The 18,644-nt window shown below is 42.1% G+C and overlaps 1 protein-coding gene across 3 annotated transcripts in view; it reads right to left on the reverse strand.

The window, feature by feature from the left end:
• Positions 1–6,818: 6,818 nt before the first annotated feature.
• The window catches only part of RAI14 (retinoic acid induced 14), an 86,753-nt gene continuing 74,927 nt past the window's right edge, over positions 6,819–18,644 (reverse strand). For 2 of the 3 annotated variants that reach the window (XM_030969522.1, XM_030969523.1), the window contains exons 10-18: positions 18,142–18,170; positions 17,126–17,212; positions 16,334–16,420; positions 15,592–15,652; positions 15,156–15,274; positions 13,134–14,645; positions 12,234–12,383; positions 10,181–10,246; positions 6,819–9,255 (exon numbers count right to left, since the gene is read on the reverse strand). In XM_030969522.1, the coding sequence (XP_030825382.1) occupies positions 9,178–9,255; positions 10,181–10,246; positions 12,234–12,383; positions 13,134–14,645; positions 15,156–15,274; positions 15,592–15,652; positions 16,334–16,420; positions 17,126–17,212; positions 18,142–18,170 (2,189 nt within the window). In that variant the 3' untranslated portion in view covers positions 6,819–9,177. The remainder of the gene's footprint in view (positions 9,256–10,180; positions 10,247–12,233; positions 12,384–13,133; positions 14,646–15,155; positions 15,275–15,591; positions 15,653–16,333; positions 16,421–17,125; positions 17,213–18,141; positions 18,171–18,644) is intronic. The other variant, XM_030969524.1, reaches the window with a different exon arrangement.

Raw genomic sequence — 18,644 nt, forward strand, 5'->3', positions numbered from 1 at the left:
ACGAAGCAGTGCTTTTGCTGAACAGTGACATTAAAGAACACTAACATTAAACTGAACAAATACAGAATTATTTTTAAAACGCTGCTATTACAGAATAGTCACTTGATGACTTCTTGTTGAGAGAAAATTCGTTTTTATGTGAATCTCTCTTTGAGGGGGCCAGGACTGCTTAGGTATAAATGGAAGAGATAAGAAGTGGGTTCTGCCTCTTTCTGCCCTGCTTCTGCCCTTAGCTGGGTCTAAGCATAACAGGGCACTGCATTAGCATTGCTGCAGCTAATTGCTAGGGCTCCTTCAGGCAGAGAGTGTTGGAGGGAGGTGCAGTCGGGTGCCCCACACAGCTCTGATTTCCGTGGAGTAATAGACTCCCACAGAAGCGAGAAGTGGGTTTGAATGTCCACCACCACTGTGAACGTCAGTCTGTGTAAGTATTGGAGGAATGCATCCAGGGGAGTCCAGAAAGAGCTGCATTGCCCAGGAAAAGCTTCCCTTTTATAATTCCATTGAAAATCTGAGCAGAGAGACAATGGGAATTTCACTCCCACTTTCACCCCCACGGCATCAACATTTGAGGTGGGGTAGTGGGTGGGGGGCTGTGTCTGTGTGTGGAGTAAAACTCTCAATGGAAAACTGAACAGCCTCCTACCCGTTCCAGTGCAGATGGGGCCATGGAGTTGACCAAAAAGGAGCAAGTGAGCGGAAAGCTGGAGGTCTGAGATAAGAAATCTGCCTGAACATATGTTTGGATTTTACCCTGTAAATGCCAGTGGAGTGCAGTAATGGGTTTGCAAGGTAAGGGACGGGTGGAACTACTCCACCTAATTAGGCACTTCCACCCCTAATCAACCACAAAGAGACTTAATCCATGGAACAGAAAGCAGCTAACAAGCCGTAAGTTATGTCCAGGTGTTGGAAAGATAAATTGCTTGTTGGCAAAATTGCCTTGTGAAGCTTCAGTGATCTCATACCTAGAGGGAGGTTAACAAAGCTTGGGAAGAAGGATAGTAGGTAGACACAAAGAATGCAGAACTTTAAAGCCACAAGGACATATGGCAGAACTCCCAAGATAAGGAAGAAACTAATAAGGCCAACTCAGCAACTGTGCTGAAACTGACTGCAAGTGGGTAAAAAGAATTCCAGCGGGGAGAAATCATGACTGAGTGACTCATAGCCCACCACGTCAAAAGAGGATGAAGACTGAGGTTCGCAGACTAATTAGCATAAGAACTGAGAGAATCATTAACTGATAGAAGATGGAATACTGATTAATAAGAGAACAATGTCTCTTGTAGCCCATGGACATTAATGGCTATGTTTGCTAATGTTGAGGGATACATCTGGTGCAGGCAGCTGTGTTTGCAAGCTGAATTTGCAGCGCAGGTTGAGCTCTGCGTGGGAGCCCAGAGACAGGAGGCCGTGAACTGCCAGCCCTGTGATTGATTTACAGAGGGCACAAAGCCCGGTGAAACCAGCAGGGTGAGTGGGGAGACACAGCAGGGCCCGGCAATTGCAGACATTTTGGATAACAAAAGAGATGAAGACGGGTGATGCCAGCTGGGTGAATAGACATGGAGCGGGTGGCATGTGCCGACTGGAGAGGAAGAGCTACACTTGCACCTGGGTAGACAGGGTGTAAAATTCCCTGAGGTTCCTTTTTTGGGGGTCCCTCCTCGAAAGCATCAGCATGAGCTGTTTCTGTGTAAGTGCACCGTGAATAAATGGCTTTGTGAGAAACAACTGCTCACTTTGAAAATTTAAAAAGGTTTATCAAACCTTGAGAAAAATACAACAAGGAACTACATAAGGAAAAAGTTTCAGTGCTTAGAAGTGGCCTCGTGAATACCACACGACTGGGTAATCTTCAAGATGGACGCTCAGTCTTTTATAACCTGGGGTTTCATCAGCCAGCCCTGGCCCCTCCCAAAGTCTGTCAGCCAGCTGTTCTTTGCCATTTATCGGTGGAGATTGCTTTCTTGCACCTTGATTGGAGGTCAGGTGTTGCCATGCCGTGCCCTCTAAGCACCAAGCTTTTCCATTCCCAGCTGTCCCGTACAAGGGACACATGTGCAGCCTTCTTTATCCCTGTTCTAGAAAACCCTGGCTGTCTGATGGCAGCAATACGGGGGGGGGGAAAGGGAACTATGGGGAGAACATCATCTCAGTAACCATCTATAACAGCTTTGTGGAATGAGATGTCTGAGAATCCTTCATGGGAAACCTGGGGTGGAGCCAGCGAGGTGACCTGGTCTGACGGTGAGCAGAGCGTTTGAGGGTCAGCTGCAGCTCTGGAGCCACCTGCTATGAAGGAGATTCAGTCCCAGCTGTGAAAGTCTGGCACTGGGAGTGTGACTGCCAGAGGCTCAACAATGGCCTGACTGGGGAGTTTCCTTAACACCAGAGTGTATAAATAGTAAAAAGTTTTGAGAGTTGGTGTGCTTGATTTGCAGAACACCACTGAGTACCCAGGCTTGTGCCACTGAATAAATAATCAGTGTTTCTCTTGAGTGTGTAATTAGTTGCTTGTTGCCCACTGGGAAACGAATCTGTTTTTTCTGGACAACAAGCTGGCCAAACACGTTTACTCTCCTTATTAACTAACTACTGGCATGGGGCAGGTTCTGGAGGAGCTGGGGTATATCCAGGCTGTGACTGCGAGCAGTCACTCTCTGAAGCTGACCAGAAAAGCTCCCAGAAAAGTTGTCAGAGAGGCATGAGCAGCACAGAGCTCACACCTCCTCTTCCTCCATCCTGCAACCCAGCCTGGGTGATCCCGGTCAGCTTTAATTATGCAGATATTCGCAAGGAAACACGGTGCTAGACCCCCCCCCCGGCCAAAGCATCTGCAGAGGAAACTCTGCTGGCCTGCCCCTCGGCGGCACGAATTCTTCATGTGGCAGCAAGGGCAGGAATTTTAGAGACACTCTGAAAACCACACAGCCACCCTCAGGCAGCGCAGGGCTCCTTACACATGCAGGGGACAATTGCAGAAGCGGCACAACCAGGGGAGCACCTGCCCTCCCACCGGGACCTTCCTGCAGGCGCCTGGCTCTGGAATTCCTCACAGGTACATGTGCACCAGCTCTGCAACATCTGTCCAGCTGTGCTCACACCCAGCTGTGGCCCCACCAACTGCTGAACGCAGCGCCACTTTTTTTGGGAGCTGCACTTTGAACAGCAAGAATCCAATTTGTTTCTAGGAATGGGGCAGTGCAGACCTTTCTGCTTTGAGTTGTCACTCCCTACAGTTTTCCAGCTGCCAGGGAGGCTCCGAGGGGAAGGAATGCCAGGTTGCTTTCTCAGGAATGTTTTGAGTTCTTTTCTTTTTGTCTGGAAAATACAGTTTAATCCAGCACCCCCCCTTTGCTCCCCAGACTCTTTGGGGGATGACTCCTGGTGGGCAGTAGAGTGTTTACAGAGAGGCAAATGCATCCAAACATTTTTGGGTAGGGCTTCTGAATGCGCAGCATGTGTGGACTGTTGCTGCTCTACCACAAGGAATGCAGGAAGAGTGCTGTGAGCTCGAGCCCAGACATCACTAAGGAGCATTTTGGCTAATCCCAAAGGGAAAAGTGACTACAGCGGAGCAACAGAGCTTCCCATACAGGCACAGTGGTGTTTTGATGCAGGCACTGTCATTGTCCTGAGGGTACCAGCAGGGTGCCAGGTACAGCATCCTCCCCGGGCAGGGTTAACACCAGCACACTCTGAGTGTGCAGGGCCCAGCCAGGCAGGCAGGAGCAGACAGACGGACACCCGTGGGCTCCAGCCCTGAGCCCCTTGCAGGAGATGATGTCACTGAGATGTGCCTGTTTCCAATCTTCAGCTGCTGGTAGGAGGCCCCATTACCAACTGTCTGAGCATTTCAGGCTGTTGGAAAATGTACAAAGAGGGCCAACACTGCGAATCTGGACAGATCAGCATACGAGCAGGCTTTTAAAATAATAGACTGAAAGCCCAATGATTGCATTAACCTGTGTTAAACTCATCAATTAAGAGTCTGTCAGGGCAGCCAAAGGTTTGGAAATACCCTAAAATGCCCCAGGAGCTAAGGGTGGTACCACAAAACAGACCCTCCCAAAGCCACCTGCAGGACTGGGGACTGGCACCAGCAGGGCTAAAAGCAAGCTGATTTTTGCTGCTTTGTGTAAAGGCAAAAAATGGTCATCAGAGGAGTCATACGTTAGTGACAGTCCATGCAGTCCATGCAGTCTGCCACCACTGTGTCTGATGTGACAGAGGCTGTCATTTCTCCAAGAAGACTTTTTGTCACACAGTACCGAAGCCTGGGGAATCTAATTAACAGTTGTTGGGTAAGGTACATGACTTTCTTGCCAGCAGCAGACTTGACTGGTAGATCTGTTCTGTAGTTACAAAAATTTTAACTCAAGCTCCTTCAAATTAGTAGACACTAAATCACTGATTTTTATTCAGCTCCAATTTACCACTGTAATTCTAAGACAGGGGCTTTAAGGAAATGACTGTTGAGGAGAATGAATATGTTACTGCCTGAGAAACACAGATATAAAACCAAAACAAAATACGGTTCTAGTCTGTGCCTAGTGTCTCTGTTACTTATGTTCAAAAGGATCGTGAAGGATCCAAAGAGAGGAGGAGGCAGGGATGGAGAAAAGCATTTGAAACTTCACTTCTTTGAAATGCTCTGCTGAGAACTGGGGAGCACCCATGAGCACACACAGTGACCCATAGCTGCAGAACCAAGTGGTGTTATAGATGAAGGTTTCAAGGTACTCAAACTCTTGCACTGTGCTTTGACATTAAATTTCAGTACTCTGTGGCAGACCAAAACCACAGTTAATAGATGATTTAGATCACTGAACTGTCCTAAAAGTCTTGTACCAATTTCTATTTGCTTGAAAAAATTTGCTGTGTTACAGCTGTGACTTTGAAATATGTGCTGGGGTACATCACATCTGCCTGTGCTACTCTGAAACCTCCACACTTAACCCCCCCAGAGATTTTCCACACAGTTCCCCAACAGGCACAGCTGCTCTGCAGCCTGGGTCCCAAGCAGCAGACTGAGGCCCTGACCCCCAGACATCCAAAGCCACAGGAGGCTGCCTGTTCTCCAGGACCTGCCCTGCACTGGGAGGCCTGACCACACCACCTGAGACAGAGATTCTTGCCTGCAGCACTTGGGTCTCTGCCACATTTGAGAGCAGATTTCCTCTGCCTTCTGTGCCAGCCTCTTGCTCAGATGAGGGCTGGCACTGGTGCGAAGAGAGCTCCAGGATGCTTTGGTGTGGCTGCCCCAAGCAAGAGCCTCCCCGGGGAAGGTCAGACAGGCAAAGGGCACATGAGACCCCTGTTCCAGTGCCATCAGTCAGCTCTCCTCCCATGTGGTATTCCAGCCTCTTGGCTTATCCTCCTGCACACTCCAGGTTGGTACCCCACTCTGCCAGACCCCTCCAGAGAGCAATTTGTGGTGTAAATATAATGTACCTATTGCTACATGATTATGTAGCTCTGAATCACCCAGCACTGAAATGACACCCCACCTACCTCTTCCCCCCAGCCAGCTATTCTCAGGCAAACTCACAGAACATGAAGTGGGCTTTAACAGTTCCATATAGTGAAATGGTATTTGCCAAGGGATTTCTTGCCAGCTTCTCCACTGGCCCTTTCTTGGCTGCTTCTCCTGGGGCCCTGTGTGTGGTTTGCTACAGCACAGAGCAGCGTGGTCTTCCCTGGGCTTTTGCTGTCTTATGCTGACACACAGCACATCACATCACCACAGAGCTGCCCTGAGGAGAGGTGGGAAGGCAATCAGCAGGTCATTCTGCCACCCCTGAGCCCCCTGCTCAGCCAGCAAGGGGCAAGATTGGCTCTACCTGTGCTTCTACCCAGGAGGCTCCAGCAGGAAATCTGCTATGCAATGTGCCCAGGAACCCAGACTCATCTCAGAGGATAATGACCCCTGTGCTCAGGTGTTGGCTATGCCTATCACTATGTGTTGCCACAGCCAAAAGATCTGTCCAGCAAGGACACAAGGCACACTGTAAAAAAGTTATCCTCTGACTGCTGCTGAGATCTTCCGCATTTTCACCCTCCACTATCTTCTCATGTCAATTTGTGCTGGTAAAAGGAGGGCCCTGTGAGAGCCAGATGATAAATAACCAGGGCAACACCTGTTTACAGGAACTTGCCCTTAGTTTACACAGCAAGAGAAAGGGACAAATAGAAAAAAATAAAAAAAAAAAAAAAAGAAGCAAAAGGTGGTAATGCAGATCTAGGATGTTGTCTACTCCCAAATTCCATCTGAAGCCTGCAACCATCATTTGTCACCATTCCCTACTGTGACAGGACACAGAGTGGATGAGAAGAATCAGTATGGTCAAGCTCTCTGACCAAATTATATCTGTTGTATGAAAACTGCAGTGAGGCGAGTTTGCGAGTTTGGCAAGAAGAGTTTATTCCAGTACTCATGCAGTTACTGGAGAGAGGGAAAGGAATTTGCTACAAAAATGCTGCCCGTGCTGTTTGGACTGACCATGCAGGAGGCCAGAAACAGATGTGGATGTTTCAGAGTAGCAGCTTAGGCAGATGTACCCCACAGGCCCAGACTCTGCATGTCAGCTTGTCCATCTTCAAAGGGAACCCAGTGCTGGGCAGCTTACAGAAATTTGCTACAAGAGGCTAAAGAGCCCTGGGATGAGATCACAAGAGATGCAATTCCTTCAGGCAAGATCAGTCACTGATAGAACAGCTTCTCAAATAAAACTGAGATGATAAAAGGCAATGGGGCTGACTGCGTAACTCAGTTTAAAAAGCAGACATATCCATAAGCACATACACTTAGACATATTCTCATTGCTGTTCTGCGTGTGAAGTGCTAAGTGATGGAGAACCACCAGTTTTGAAGAACTGTGGGACATCACTGATGAGTGCTGCAGCTCTAAGGTATTTTAAACTTTGCTGGAATAAATCCAGTGGCAAATGGGAAACCTGTATTACCTCTAGCAGGATGTCCATGTGAGAAATGGCTACAAACTTATCAACGAGATAGAAGGCATTATCTGCAAAACTCACTGCGTGGGGTTTGGACTGGATTTATTTCACACCATAGATCAAGATAGTGAATAGTGAAGATGCAGTTTCAGGGAGGAAAACCTGGCTCTTGGGTCATCCATTTAAACAGGAGATATAGAACACATGTGTACTATGTTAGAACAGTGTAGTGAGATTTCCATCAATACAAAAAATAAATGAAGACAAAAATGAAAAAAAGAAGGAAATAGTTTATTTGCTGCATGAGGAAACTTCTTGTCAATTACATATAAAGAAACTTGTTATGCTGTAGTATATAATTTCCAATATTCCACAAAGATAATTGTAATAAATATACAAACCAAACCAAAGTAGAAGACTAAATCCATCAGGCAACTTACAAAATGGTTCATCAAGTTTTATACTTGCAGCATTAGCATGCTTAAAATTTTGTTCTTTTTGAAGTGATGCAGCAAAATTTTTTTCACATTTCTTTGGAGCATTTTCAAAGCTGTCTAACTATAAAATACTGTTCAAAATTAGACGGCATTAGTTAAACCTCTCAAGAAAAGTAACACCAAGGTCTAACTGATGCGAAGGTGGTGTTTTTCTTTTTGTTTTTAAAATTAATTTAGCTTTGCCAGAGTTAGGAATTATCTGATATAAGTGCACTATGAGTTCAGTCAGCCTGAGGCACTGCTGACTCCTGTCATATTATGACTTTATATAAACTTAATAGATTATATAGCTCTGAAAGATTTCTCTATTAATAGAGACATATCCCCATAGAATAAAAAAAAACCACAATACCATATTGAAGCCGCAAGCTTGTTAAAATGGTTGTACCCTCAAGTGCAGTGTGTGCTTAAAACATTTTTCCATAGTTTCATTCTATTCCACATCAGGCATTTTTATTTGACTTTAAATGCAGAAGTGCTGATAAAGGCTTTATTGATGCCCATAGCCTCTAGAAACAACATACAGAATTTTTTGACACCTCCTGCTGTTGTCTACCTATAATTTCTAAATTTTTTTGGAACAGCAGGCTGAATTTTACACTTAACTGTCTGGACCACACTGACAGACAGGTCTATTATTCCATACAAATTTCTTACAAACTGAAAACACTTCACTATGCTTCACTATTACTGAGTACTTGGGGGTATAAAAAGAAACTCTCTAAGACACAATTACCTAAAAATATTTGTTAATAAGCTTAATGCAAATATTATGTAGAAAAAATGGTTTCATTACAAAAAAAATCATTAGAGGGCCAGTAAAAATATACCGCAGAGAAGATCTTTACAAAAGTGAGGTTAGGAAGTATGAGGCATTGACATTCACTGTAAACATCCTGTGTTCACTAGAATCCCTTGTCTAAAAGTCTATGACCTGGTTTTGTTCCTGAGCTTCATGGCCAACACTTGCATAGACAGCTAAACCTATCACAAAGGGCTGTTTATAGAGACAGTTCTGTTTGTATGTGACTTCAATAAACTAATGCTTTTACCTTTTGAAATAGTTTCATTCCACTACCAGGTAGTTAAGGAAACTATGAAGCATGGGTTTTGTGTACTCAGTGCATTGGGTGAACTGGGGCAGCCACGTTTTAGTGTGTTAATCTTAAATAACATTGCACCAGGAAGTGTAGCTGTTCGAGGTTCTGGCTCAACATAAATATCTACTCCTGCTCACTGCTGCAAGGTTCACTTCTGCTCTGCCAAAGGCTGCATGTGGCAAAATATCAGCAGTCTGAGTGCTGCAGCATCAAACACACCCAGCAACGAGATGCAGCTTATTATCAGTACAGAAGACCTCACGGAGAATTTCAGCTTTACCCAGGCAACACCAGTGCTTTCCTCATGGTTAGCCTGCTGCTGTTGGAGGAAGCTGGAAAAGTACTCACAGGGTAAACACGACATGGAGTGGCCTATGTAAAAAGTCTGAAAAACATACTTGCATTTTGGGTATAAAAAGCAGGCATGTGTTTAGCTACTGCACATGGAAATGCACATGGAAGTGGTACAGACAGACAAATATATCCCCCTCACAAATAGCACAGTAACACAAAAGCAGCAAATTGCCAATTTGAAATCTTATGTTAAGGCAAATCTAGATAAAAGAACCATAACAGGGTTAATAAAAATAGGGAGTTTTCCTTGGCTTTTTTGTTTACTTTTTCTGTGATTGGCTTTTACACATTGATAAAATTTGTTTAAGCACTTTCTGGACATCTTCATCCATTTGACCCTAGACAAAGGGAGAGAGAGAAAAAGATTATTGAATGAATGCAGCTCCAGTCTTTCAGAACATTGACAAACTATTTTTCAGGTATATTAATTAGATCAATTTCCCAAGTGGAAGCTGTTGGTGAGGATGGAACAAGGAAGCCCTATAAATATGATTGCCTGGCAAAAGATTTTGAGAATATAGAAACTATAAGCGAGATTGAAATGAAGGCAACCTTTGAGATCTCCTAGCTAATGAACAACAGGAAAACAATGGTGTGGCCGAGCAGGTAATCCCCTTCTTGATGAAACAATACCCTCTCCAAGCAAGCAGGTCCAAGAGTCAGAAGAAGACCCTGACTGCTTGGCAGGAGAGGTCCAAAGAGTAGTTTTTAGGGCTTAAAGTGTAACACAATATGGCAATGTAGTGATTCTTATAGGCTGTATGTAAATGCTATAGGATTTGTATCTTGTATTAGATTGGTTAGTGAGAATCAGAATATTCAACACAGAAGATTATTTAATCTATTGTAACGGGAACTTCGCTCTCTTACTGTTCTCTTGCTCTCACTTGCTCACTCTTCTATGCTCTAAGCTTCTCTTACTCTTGCTCTCCTCTTCCTGCTCTTCACTCTCTCTTTGCTGTCTCTCTCGGCCCTGCTCTGAGCTGTAGCTGGCAGCTCCCAGCAGGGCTCTGCACCCACGCCCTGGCAATAAATTGCATTTCCACGACCTGGCCTCAGAGATCTCTGTCTCCATCCATCCCAACTGTGCAGGAGACCCCGAGCTGCTCCTACAGAAGCAGTGTTAAAAATGTTCTTGAACTGTCATACCTTATGGGAGGGATGTTTTCTAAGCGACAACATGCAAAATTCTTACTAGATCTGCAGAAGAAACATCTTCAGTTAATACACTAACACTGAGTGACTGACAAAATGCAACCATACCTGCACAGCATAGAGAAGGTGCATCCTGTAAACTGAGACAATTTCCTGGTGTTGTTTCTTTGTTTCCTAAAAAACAGTTAAGCAGAAAGGCATAGAGCATTCAGAACTACTGAACTCTGAACTCCCCAAGTAGATTCTGACTGGGGAGAATTCAAGCCATAGTCTTATTAATGCACTGAAAACCAGTTCAGACAGTGTTGTGTCACCAGGCACTCTAAATTTGCTTGGAAGCATGTCCAGGAAAATGCTGTAGTTCTACCTACCCCAATAAAAGAGATGGTGATTTCATCAGTTTTAACAAGCACTGAACCGCAAAGGTGTGGAATGAGCACATACTCTATTTCCAAGCTTATCAGCAACCAGAATTGAGGAAAGACAACAGTACTCTGACAAATCAACTCTCAACTGCAACTCAGCTCTTCCCTGAAGGCAGTGGCCCTGATGCCTTAGGATTTTAGCTTTTACATTTTTCAAATCCTGTACTGCTTTAGGGTATAACTCTAAAACTCCATAGCCTGTCAGCTACTGCTCTCCCATTTTACTCAGACAAAAAAATTCCTCACTAGGCTGGTAGCTAGAGAGGAATTGTTTGGATATATTTGGATACATATATTTGGAAATATTTGGATATATATAAGGACACCCTACTGCCCCAGGCCCCAGAAAGTATAAACAGAAATGAATTGAGGGGAGAGGCAAACTGGGGGTATATGACTTGATTACCTGAAGTTGTAATTGGAGTATTAATCCCTGATACATAAATAGACCAAACTTAGAATTGTCTGAAAAACTCGTGACCATCTTCCATCTTGGATATAGCCCCTGTGGGGAGGCTTTGTCTACCCTTAATGTACCTGAAGGCCCTTCATTAAATATATTTGCTTTTATTCTCTTAATCCTGTCTGGCCTCTGTTTTTATGTGAGCCTGAAAAAGGCATCAACCCCTCTGTTGGAGCTGATGCCTTCCCAGGTGAAAGGAGATGCTTACAAAGGTCTTACCCTGCAAGACTCTGACTTAATGAATGCCACCCAATCCTTTTCAATGACCACAGACTGCCACAACTGAGAAGCCACCTTGCCAAAGATACATAAAGCTGTTAGGAAAGCTAACCTACATGAAGGAAAGAGTGTTTCTGTCCTGTTTTAAATGTTAACTGCTTTTCCAATGTCCTGTATATCTTTGGACTTTTACACTACTTTGCTGATCCTAATTAGTGGGAGATGAAGGGTCCTTTCATACATGGAGGACTGGAACAAGAAAGTCTGGCCTTTCACACTGGCAGGATGCTCTGCCCACTATTTCTTTTGCCTGCAAGGGAGTTCTTCTGGCATACTGAGCCCTCTTTTTTTCTGTTGGGAAAGGTAGGAAGCAGACACCACTTAGCATGTCAGTCTGGGAATTCTCCTTTCAGAGGCACTCCAGAGCCCTCAAAAAAGGCCGCCAGTGGACAATACCTTCTTTTCGTCCTCAACAGTGGATAAAGTGCTCTCCTCTGGGCAGGCAAGCTCTAGGAAATATCAATTATGACTCAACCCAGCTTAGAAGACTGGACCTTTCATGCACAAACAACAAAATTAAAAAATCTCTAAGGCATTCAAAATTTCAGAGAATAAACTGTGCTCCCCATGAAAAGATGCATTTGCTTGATATGAAACCTCATACTTTCTTCCAAAAAAGCTTAAAACCCCAAAACAACTTCAGCTGATGAATGTTCTTGAAAATCTTCTGCAAACTGATCATACTTTTCCACAAATAAAGGTCTGAGCAGCAGGTTTGGTCTCCATTTTACTACAAAAAAATCTGTTTCTCCACTGGTCTGAGAAGAACATGTGGAAAATCAGCTTTCTTTAGTTATGCTCTTTCTAAAGTGCAATTCATGACTTGCAAATTCCTACAAGTTTCAGACAAAAAGAAATTACAGATTTTTGGATGAAGATTCTTTTCCATGTACTCACTGACTGTACTCTATTTTAAATAAGGCAGAGTTAAGAATAGTACATATTTCTTTGGAGAACTGGGACTAATGTTAGGTTTACAAACTGTCACACTTACAGTCAGTTGGTTCTGCAACTGCTTCACTTGTTGCTGTAACACCTCCAGCTGCTGGCTTTGTCTTTTGGGGGCACTGGTTGAGTAGGAGAGCTGAGAAAGGCTGTTCAATGCTTCTTTTAATTTGCTAATTTCCTTGGACATTTCATTGATCTAGGGAGGCAAAACACAAGTTTTCATTAAAAGATGCTATGCATACTGTATTCCTGTGTATCTTTGAGTTATTTGCGACCTAAATCTAAGAAGTGGGGAAAACCAAATTGTAAATCAACTCTAGGGACAAACAGAGATGTCATGTAAGCAAAGGGTTACAATGCTCCTCTATTCCCCATCCTAGTCCAGTCTATTCAAAGTGCACTCCTTGTTCTGAACATCAACAATATTTAACAAGAAAGGCTGCATTTATCACCTTTACAAATTCTGCTGCTGAGCCAAACACAGGCCAGCTATTCACAGCTACCAAAATGCACAGCTCTGTATAAAGGAATTTGTAGTGATGGATATGGTAGCTGCAGAGGAAAATTAGTCAAATCATGCTATGGTTGAGATTATGTAATAATATGCTACCATTGAATTCTTGCTCCTTCCTGATACTTTGTTTTCTTGTCTCCTCTGGAATATCTTCCTGCTGTAAATCTTGACTTCAGCTGCCTGAATAGTGTGAACCCAATCTAAGAACTTAAAAGAGGTACATTGAAAGATTGTGTCTATCTCCACAGGGGAGGGAAACCAACTGCAAAGCCAAACATAGAGAAAACCCCTTTGCCTTCAATACTTGGATTTTCAGAGGGGGAAATGCACTCAGAAGGTACTTGAACCAACATTGTTAGGGCACTCATGCACCAGTAAACACACTTTGCCCTCTGAACTCACACTACCCCTCCACTGTACTAAGTCACTGACCTTTTTGTCTTTATCTTCTTCTAGTTTTGATGAGTTTTTCATTTCAGTAAGAGCTTCTTGAACCTGGTGGTACTTGTGCTGAAGATCAGTCACCTCCCGTTCCTTTGCTTCAAGCAGAGTATGCATACCTTCTTTTGCTTCTTTCAGGTGCAAAATTTCATTTCTCAGTTTCATGGCATCTAAGGATATATTTTCCTTCTCTCTGATTACATCCTTCAGTTTGGATGACAAAGCACTAACTTCACCCTCTAGTGAGGACTGGAGCTTTGCATAGGTGGCCTTGGGTACCATGGCTTCATTAATTGCAGCTTTTTCTTCCAGTAACTCCTTTTCCAAGTTTCTTAATTCATTTTCCTTGTTGCTAAGTAGTCGTTTCAGCTCATTTATTTCTTCCTCCATCTCCTTTATGGTATTTCTGAGTGCATTGATTACCTGACGGTGTTCAGTAATTGGCAAAGAGTTTTGCTTCTGAATGTCTAACAGTTGCTTGAGTTCTTCTGATTCATCTAACACTTTTGTGTACTGGGATTTCATTTCTGATAACTCATTTTCTGCTTTGTATCTCAAAGAGTTTGTTACCTCCATCAGTTTCTCATGTTCATCTCTAGGAATGTAGTCTGAAGCTATATCATCTAGAGTTTTTTTCTTCCTATAGTCTTCAAGCTCTGTTTGTGCATCCTTGTACAACTGAGACAATTCACTAAGTTGCCTGTTGAGATCATCTATCGTTCTGTGCATCACATCTTTCCTTTCTCCAGCTTCAGGACTAGATTCCAACTGCATCTGATTTGTCAGCTTGTCCTGTAGCCTTTTAATTTCCTCTTGCCCTTCCTTGTACCTCTCAATCAGCAATGCTTTCTCTTGATTAATGTTATCAATAACTGAACAATAGGAATTCTTCATTTCCTCACACTCCTCCACAGACAATTTTCCTGCCATCTTCTGCTCTCTGTCTTCAAACTTCTTCTGCAGCTCTCTCACTTTTTCTTTTTGTCTTTCGCTTTCCTCCAATGCTTTCTTCAATTCTTGCTTAAGTGCTTCAACTTCTCCATATGTAACCTTCAACATACTCAGATCAGAACTGGTTTCTTCACTTTCAGAGGAAACAAGACCTGGCTTCTTTTGCCTTTGTATATTCAAAATCTCTTTCACAGCTTCCTCATGCCTGTTTTGAGTTTCTTCGAATTTCAAATTAAGATCAGAACCATTTTCTGAAATGTCTGGGCTATATAAATGATCTGTTTCTGGGACTCTAGACTGGACATGAGTTTCCACATGCTTTCTTTTGGCTTCAGAATTCTCTAATTTTCTCTGCACATCCTTTAAGTCTTCCTGGAGGTACTTTATTTTTACTTCTCTGGGGCTTGTCAACTTTTCTTGGATTTGAGTGGCATTTAATGTAGGCTTCAGCTCCTGCACCAAGAACTCATTTTGTCTCTCTGCTGTTTGCTCAAACTGTGTTTGGGATGAATAAGATTCTACAGCTGAATCCCCTTCTTTAGGTGTTCTTTCCTGTCCAAAAAAATCCACCAACAATTGCACAATAAAACCAAGTACATGATTCTAATTTTTTTAGAATAGAGTAAGCAAGGAAGTATTGTTACATCCTATAGAGACAGATGATGAAAGAGCCATGGAAAAACTTCTAGAGAAGTTCAAAAATCAGCTGCTCCCATTTAGTCATCTACAGTGAGAGAAGGCAGTAAGTGCCAAGCTCCTCTGAAAATCTGGGCTGAGCTCCATAAGCTAATAATCAAAGCTATGCAAATTAAAATTCTTCTAGCACAACTGTTAACATATTTTAGAATGTAGTTATCATAATAAACAAAGTTATTCAGTAATTTATGGAAAAAGTGAGAAGATCAAAACACTGATTTAATCCTTTGGGGCAGAGTGCTTCCATGACCTTACCAACAAAGCTCATTAAAAGATCTTCAGAGTACAACTCTTTAAAAGAGTAAGCAGCTCTTTGTTCTGCCTAGCAGATTAGGAGAGCATCAGAACAGCACAAAAATATGACACCTGTAATTTGTCCTGCAGCTCCTTATTGTGCAATGTCAAAGAGGCAATTTTTGCTTGCATCAACAGAAGTAGATCTTGTTGGTCAGCTTCAGAACTCACATCCAATAAACTATCAGCACCTTCAGAAGGAAAAAAAAAAAGATTCAAAAGGTTTCAAAAAGCTGAAACGCTATTTAGTTAGTTATTCCAACATTTAAACAGCTTGTTCCCATGACTACTAAATTCAATGAGCAAGCAAACTGTTCCTACAAACTCCCCAAAGTGTGTTAGGTTAATGGCAATAGAAGCAGGATGTTTTGGTGGGGAGCTGCTTGTGGAATTACAAAACGTCACTCTCAATACTTAGTGTGTCTCATGTTCTAAGTAGAAAGGTACAGAGGTTTTCAGCATTTCATGACACCTAAAATACCTAATGAGATAAGGATTAATTGTGTACCTGTTGTGCTGTCACTCAGTCTGTCTTTATTATCCTTGTGAAAGGAGCTGAATTCCTCCTGCTAAGACATCAAAAGAGAACATTTTCACAGAAAGCAGATGTAAAGCTGGACAGTTCACCAAAAACAACTACAGACAGTATAGATTCTGCTGGATAAAGCCTGTCCAAGTGGATGTCTTTTATCTCTGAGGTCTTATTTAATTGTAGCACGTGTCCAGTATTTCAAGGTGTGCTAAAGCCAATTAAGTTCCATTGCCCAATTCCCATTAAATACTAATGAAACACAGGCATCTTGTAAATAGTTTGGAAGACTACAAACCCTGTGATAAGTAATAGCAACATACTGACATGTGCTTAAAAAAAATCTTCAGCAACACAAGGTAAAGATCAGACAGAACATACTCAACCCTTTCACTGACATCTTTTGGTAAAATGGTCTCTTTTTGCACTGCCCAATTCCATGCACTTTGCTGATATTAGAAATTGAATTCTTGGAACGTTAATACTTTCATAACCCTACTTCTAAACACTAACTCACCTATGACTATTTATGGGTACATATTTTTCACACATTCAAGTAATCTTTACACTTGTTTTATGAATTGCATTAAAATAGATTTGGATTTGGTTTTGTTTCAGCTAATTAAGTCACAGGAGACTCTGCAGTCATCAAAATAGAACATCAAGCAAAACAGATCCTGTACTTTCCTTCTCTAAGCTCATAAGAACGGAACACTGATACCTTGCACACTTGATCAGCAAAGAAAGCCTGTCCTTTTCCAGTCATGGGAGTTGAAGTTGATGAGTGTGGAGAGGACAAATCATTAACCTGTAAAAAAATTTATATAAATAGGTATGTATACACACATGCACATACAGGTACCTCCCTAACATGTGCCCATACATATATTTATGTATATATGTGTAGATCTATATATATACACACATATATATATACACATACATACACATGCATTAAAGAGTACTTTTACCTGCACTAATATAAGTCAGAATTCTAGACTACTTTTAGAAAACAGACCTAATTATTTAGTGCCCTTCTGAATCATTATTACATAAGAAGTGTAGTTGTTACACAGGTTACATTCTGGTTTAAGATTAAGCCTAACTATTAAATAGACTTATATAGTATCAAGACACAGTTAAGTATTTAATTTTGATATGCTTATATGCCCATAATAATATATATCCATATATATGTATAACTAAAATATCAAGAACACATCATTTACTTATTAAAATCAGCCCAAGAGCAACAACTTTAGTTGGAAGAAGCAATTGTACAGTAAAATTTGTGCAGTAGTGTCTTGGACCATGCTGTATTTTAAGCAATATTGCTTAGTTAATCTAAGCAACATGAGCTTTCATGGTGTCATCCTAATGTAAGGAAAAGCACTCATGGTAAGACAGGCATATAAAGTAACAGTGACAGAGAAAATCCTGCCCACATAACTCTAATAATGTTCAAAATGCTTTATATCCCCTAAAAGCATCTCAAAATTGGTCTTTTCTTTACCTGAATAGGACTGATAGGAGGAGGTGGGGCTTTGCGTTTTTTTGGAGTTCCACTTCTTTCTGAACTTAATTTAGAGCCTTGATCATGCTGAAAGTTTCACCAGCCAGAAAAGGTAGGTTTGTTAGTTTGGTTAGTAAAGTCTGAGCAAGTTGTTTAATAAAAAAATATAAAAAATAAATCCCACATTAATATCAACTTTAGCAGCTCATGCAGTGCCTTTTTCCCCCTGGGTAAAGACCACATCTCTACTAACACAAAGATATTAAACATGCCTGACAATAAGAATCTGCTCCCTTGTAAACCATGCTTCAGTGAAAACAAACAAGATTTAGTGAAAAAGCAGAAGCTGACAATAGGTTTAGCACCAGTGACCTTAAAACACTTCCATTCACACACAGCCCAGTCATGCCGTTCTTCACAGCTACCATCTTTCCTCTCCACCAGCTTCTGCCTGAGCCCCCCAAAAAACCCACTCAGAGAAGGAATGACCAATGCATTGCACCCTTGTCTACTTCCCAGCCACCAGCAGGTCTACAAGGTCTACTTGCACTCCAAGATATGACACTGAATAAAAAATGTAAGAAACTCATTGAATCGCCTAAATCTGCCGTGATTGTCACAGGAAGGGGTCTCCAGCAAAACCAGAGATAACCCTTAATTTTGTGTTTTACAAAGAGAGAATTTCTCTAGGTCTCTTTTCTGCAATTCAAAGAGCCAAGCTCCCGCACTACATATGAGGAAAGCAGGAATCATCCCAGCACACATGCACATACACACTGCTCCTCCTTTCCTCCCCTCACCAAGGGTGCTGGCTGCTGTTACACAGAGAAGCCAAGCCTAAAAGTAGTGTTCTGACTGAAACACATTTCTTACCTAAGCAAGAAAAACCTTTTCCATTACATGGTAGTCATGGCAACCCATCTCACAATGACACTTACTAGCACTTCCGTTACTGTTTTTTGTTATGTTACAAGTCTAGAGAGTCAGAGTATTTTCAAAACCAAAAGGACAAATACCTGCTTCACTTTTGTTGGAGACTTTGCCTCTGTGGAGCAGAAAAGAAGTGGAATAAAGAGAAGTTATTAAAGGAAGAATTACTTTCTATTTGTAACCCACCTCTCCGCTCTGCTTCCCATACCATAGATAAATGGTTTGGTTTTTGAATTCCTGTCTGACACCTGAAAAGTACAATTTGCAAATTCCAATCCAATCACATTCCTTCTCTGCTACTGTCTGGTTTCATTTTGAGACAAAACCTGAAGAATCATGACAAGTCTTGCACCATTCTTATGCATTAAATTTCCTACTTCAGAAATCCATTGTAATTTGACCATAAAATGCTCTGCCTACTTTAGTTCCTTCTCCAACCCCTCTACTGAAGTGTTCTATGTATAAAAGAGAATCCCTTCCAAATTTTATGCAAAATTTCACGATGCTGCTACATCAACTTGTCTTTCTCCAAAACACCTCTTTTTGGCCTGCTCAGGGTTTTATCAACAGCAAAGAGTTTTTGGTAAGT

This window comes from Camarhynchus parvulus, chromosome Z (assembly GCF_901933205.1).
Source record: "Camarhynchus parvulus chromosome Z, STF_HiC, whole genome shotgun sequence".
In the NCBI taxonomy this organism is placed as follows: Eukaryota; Metazoa; Chordata; class Aves; order Passeriformes; family Thraupidae; genus Camarhynchus; species Camarhynchus parvulus.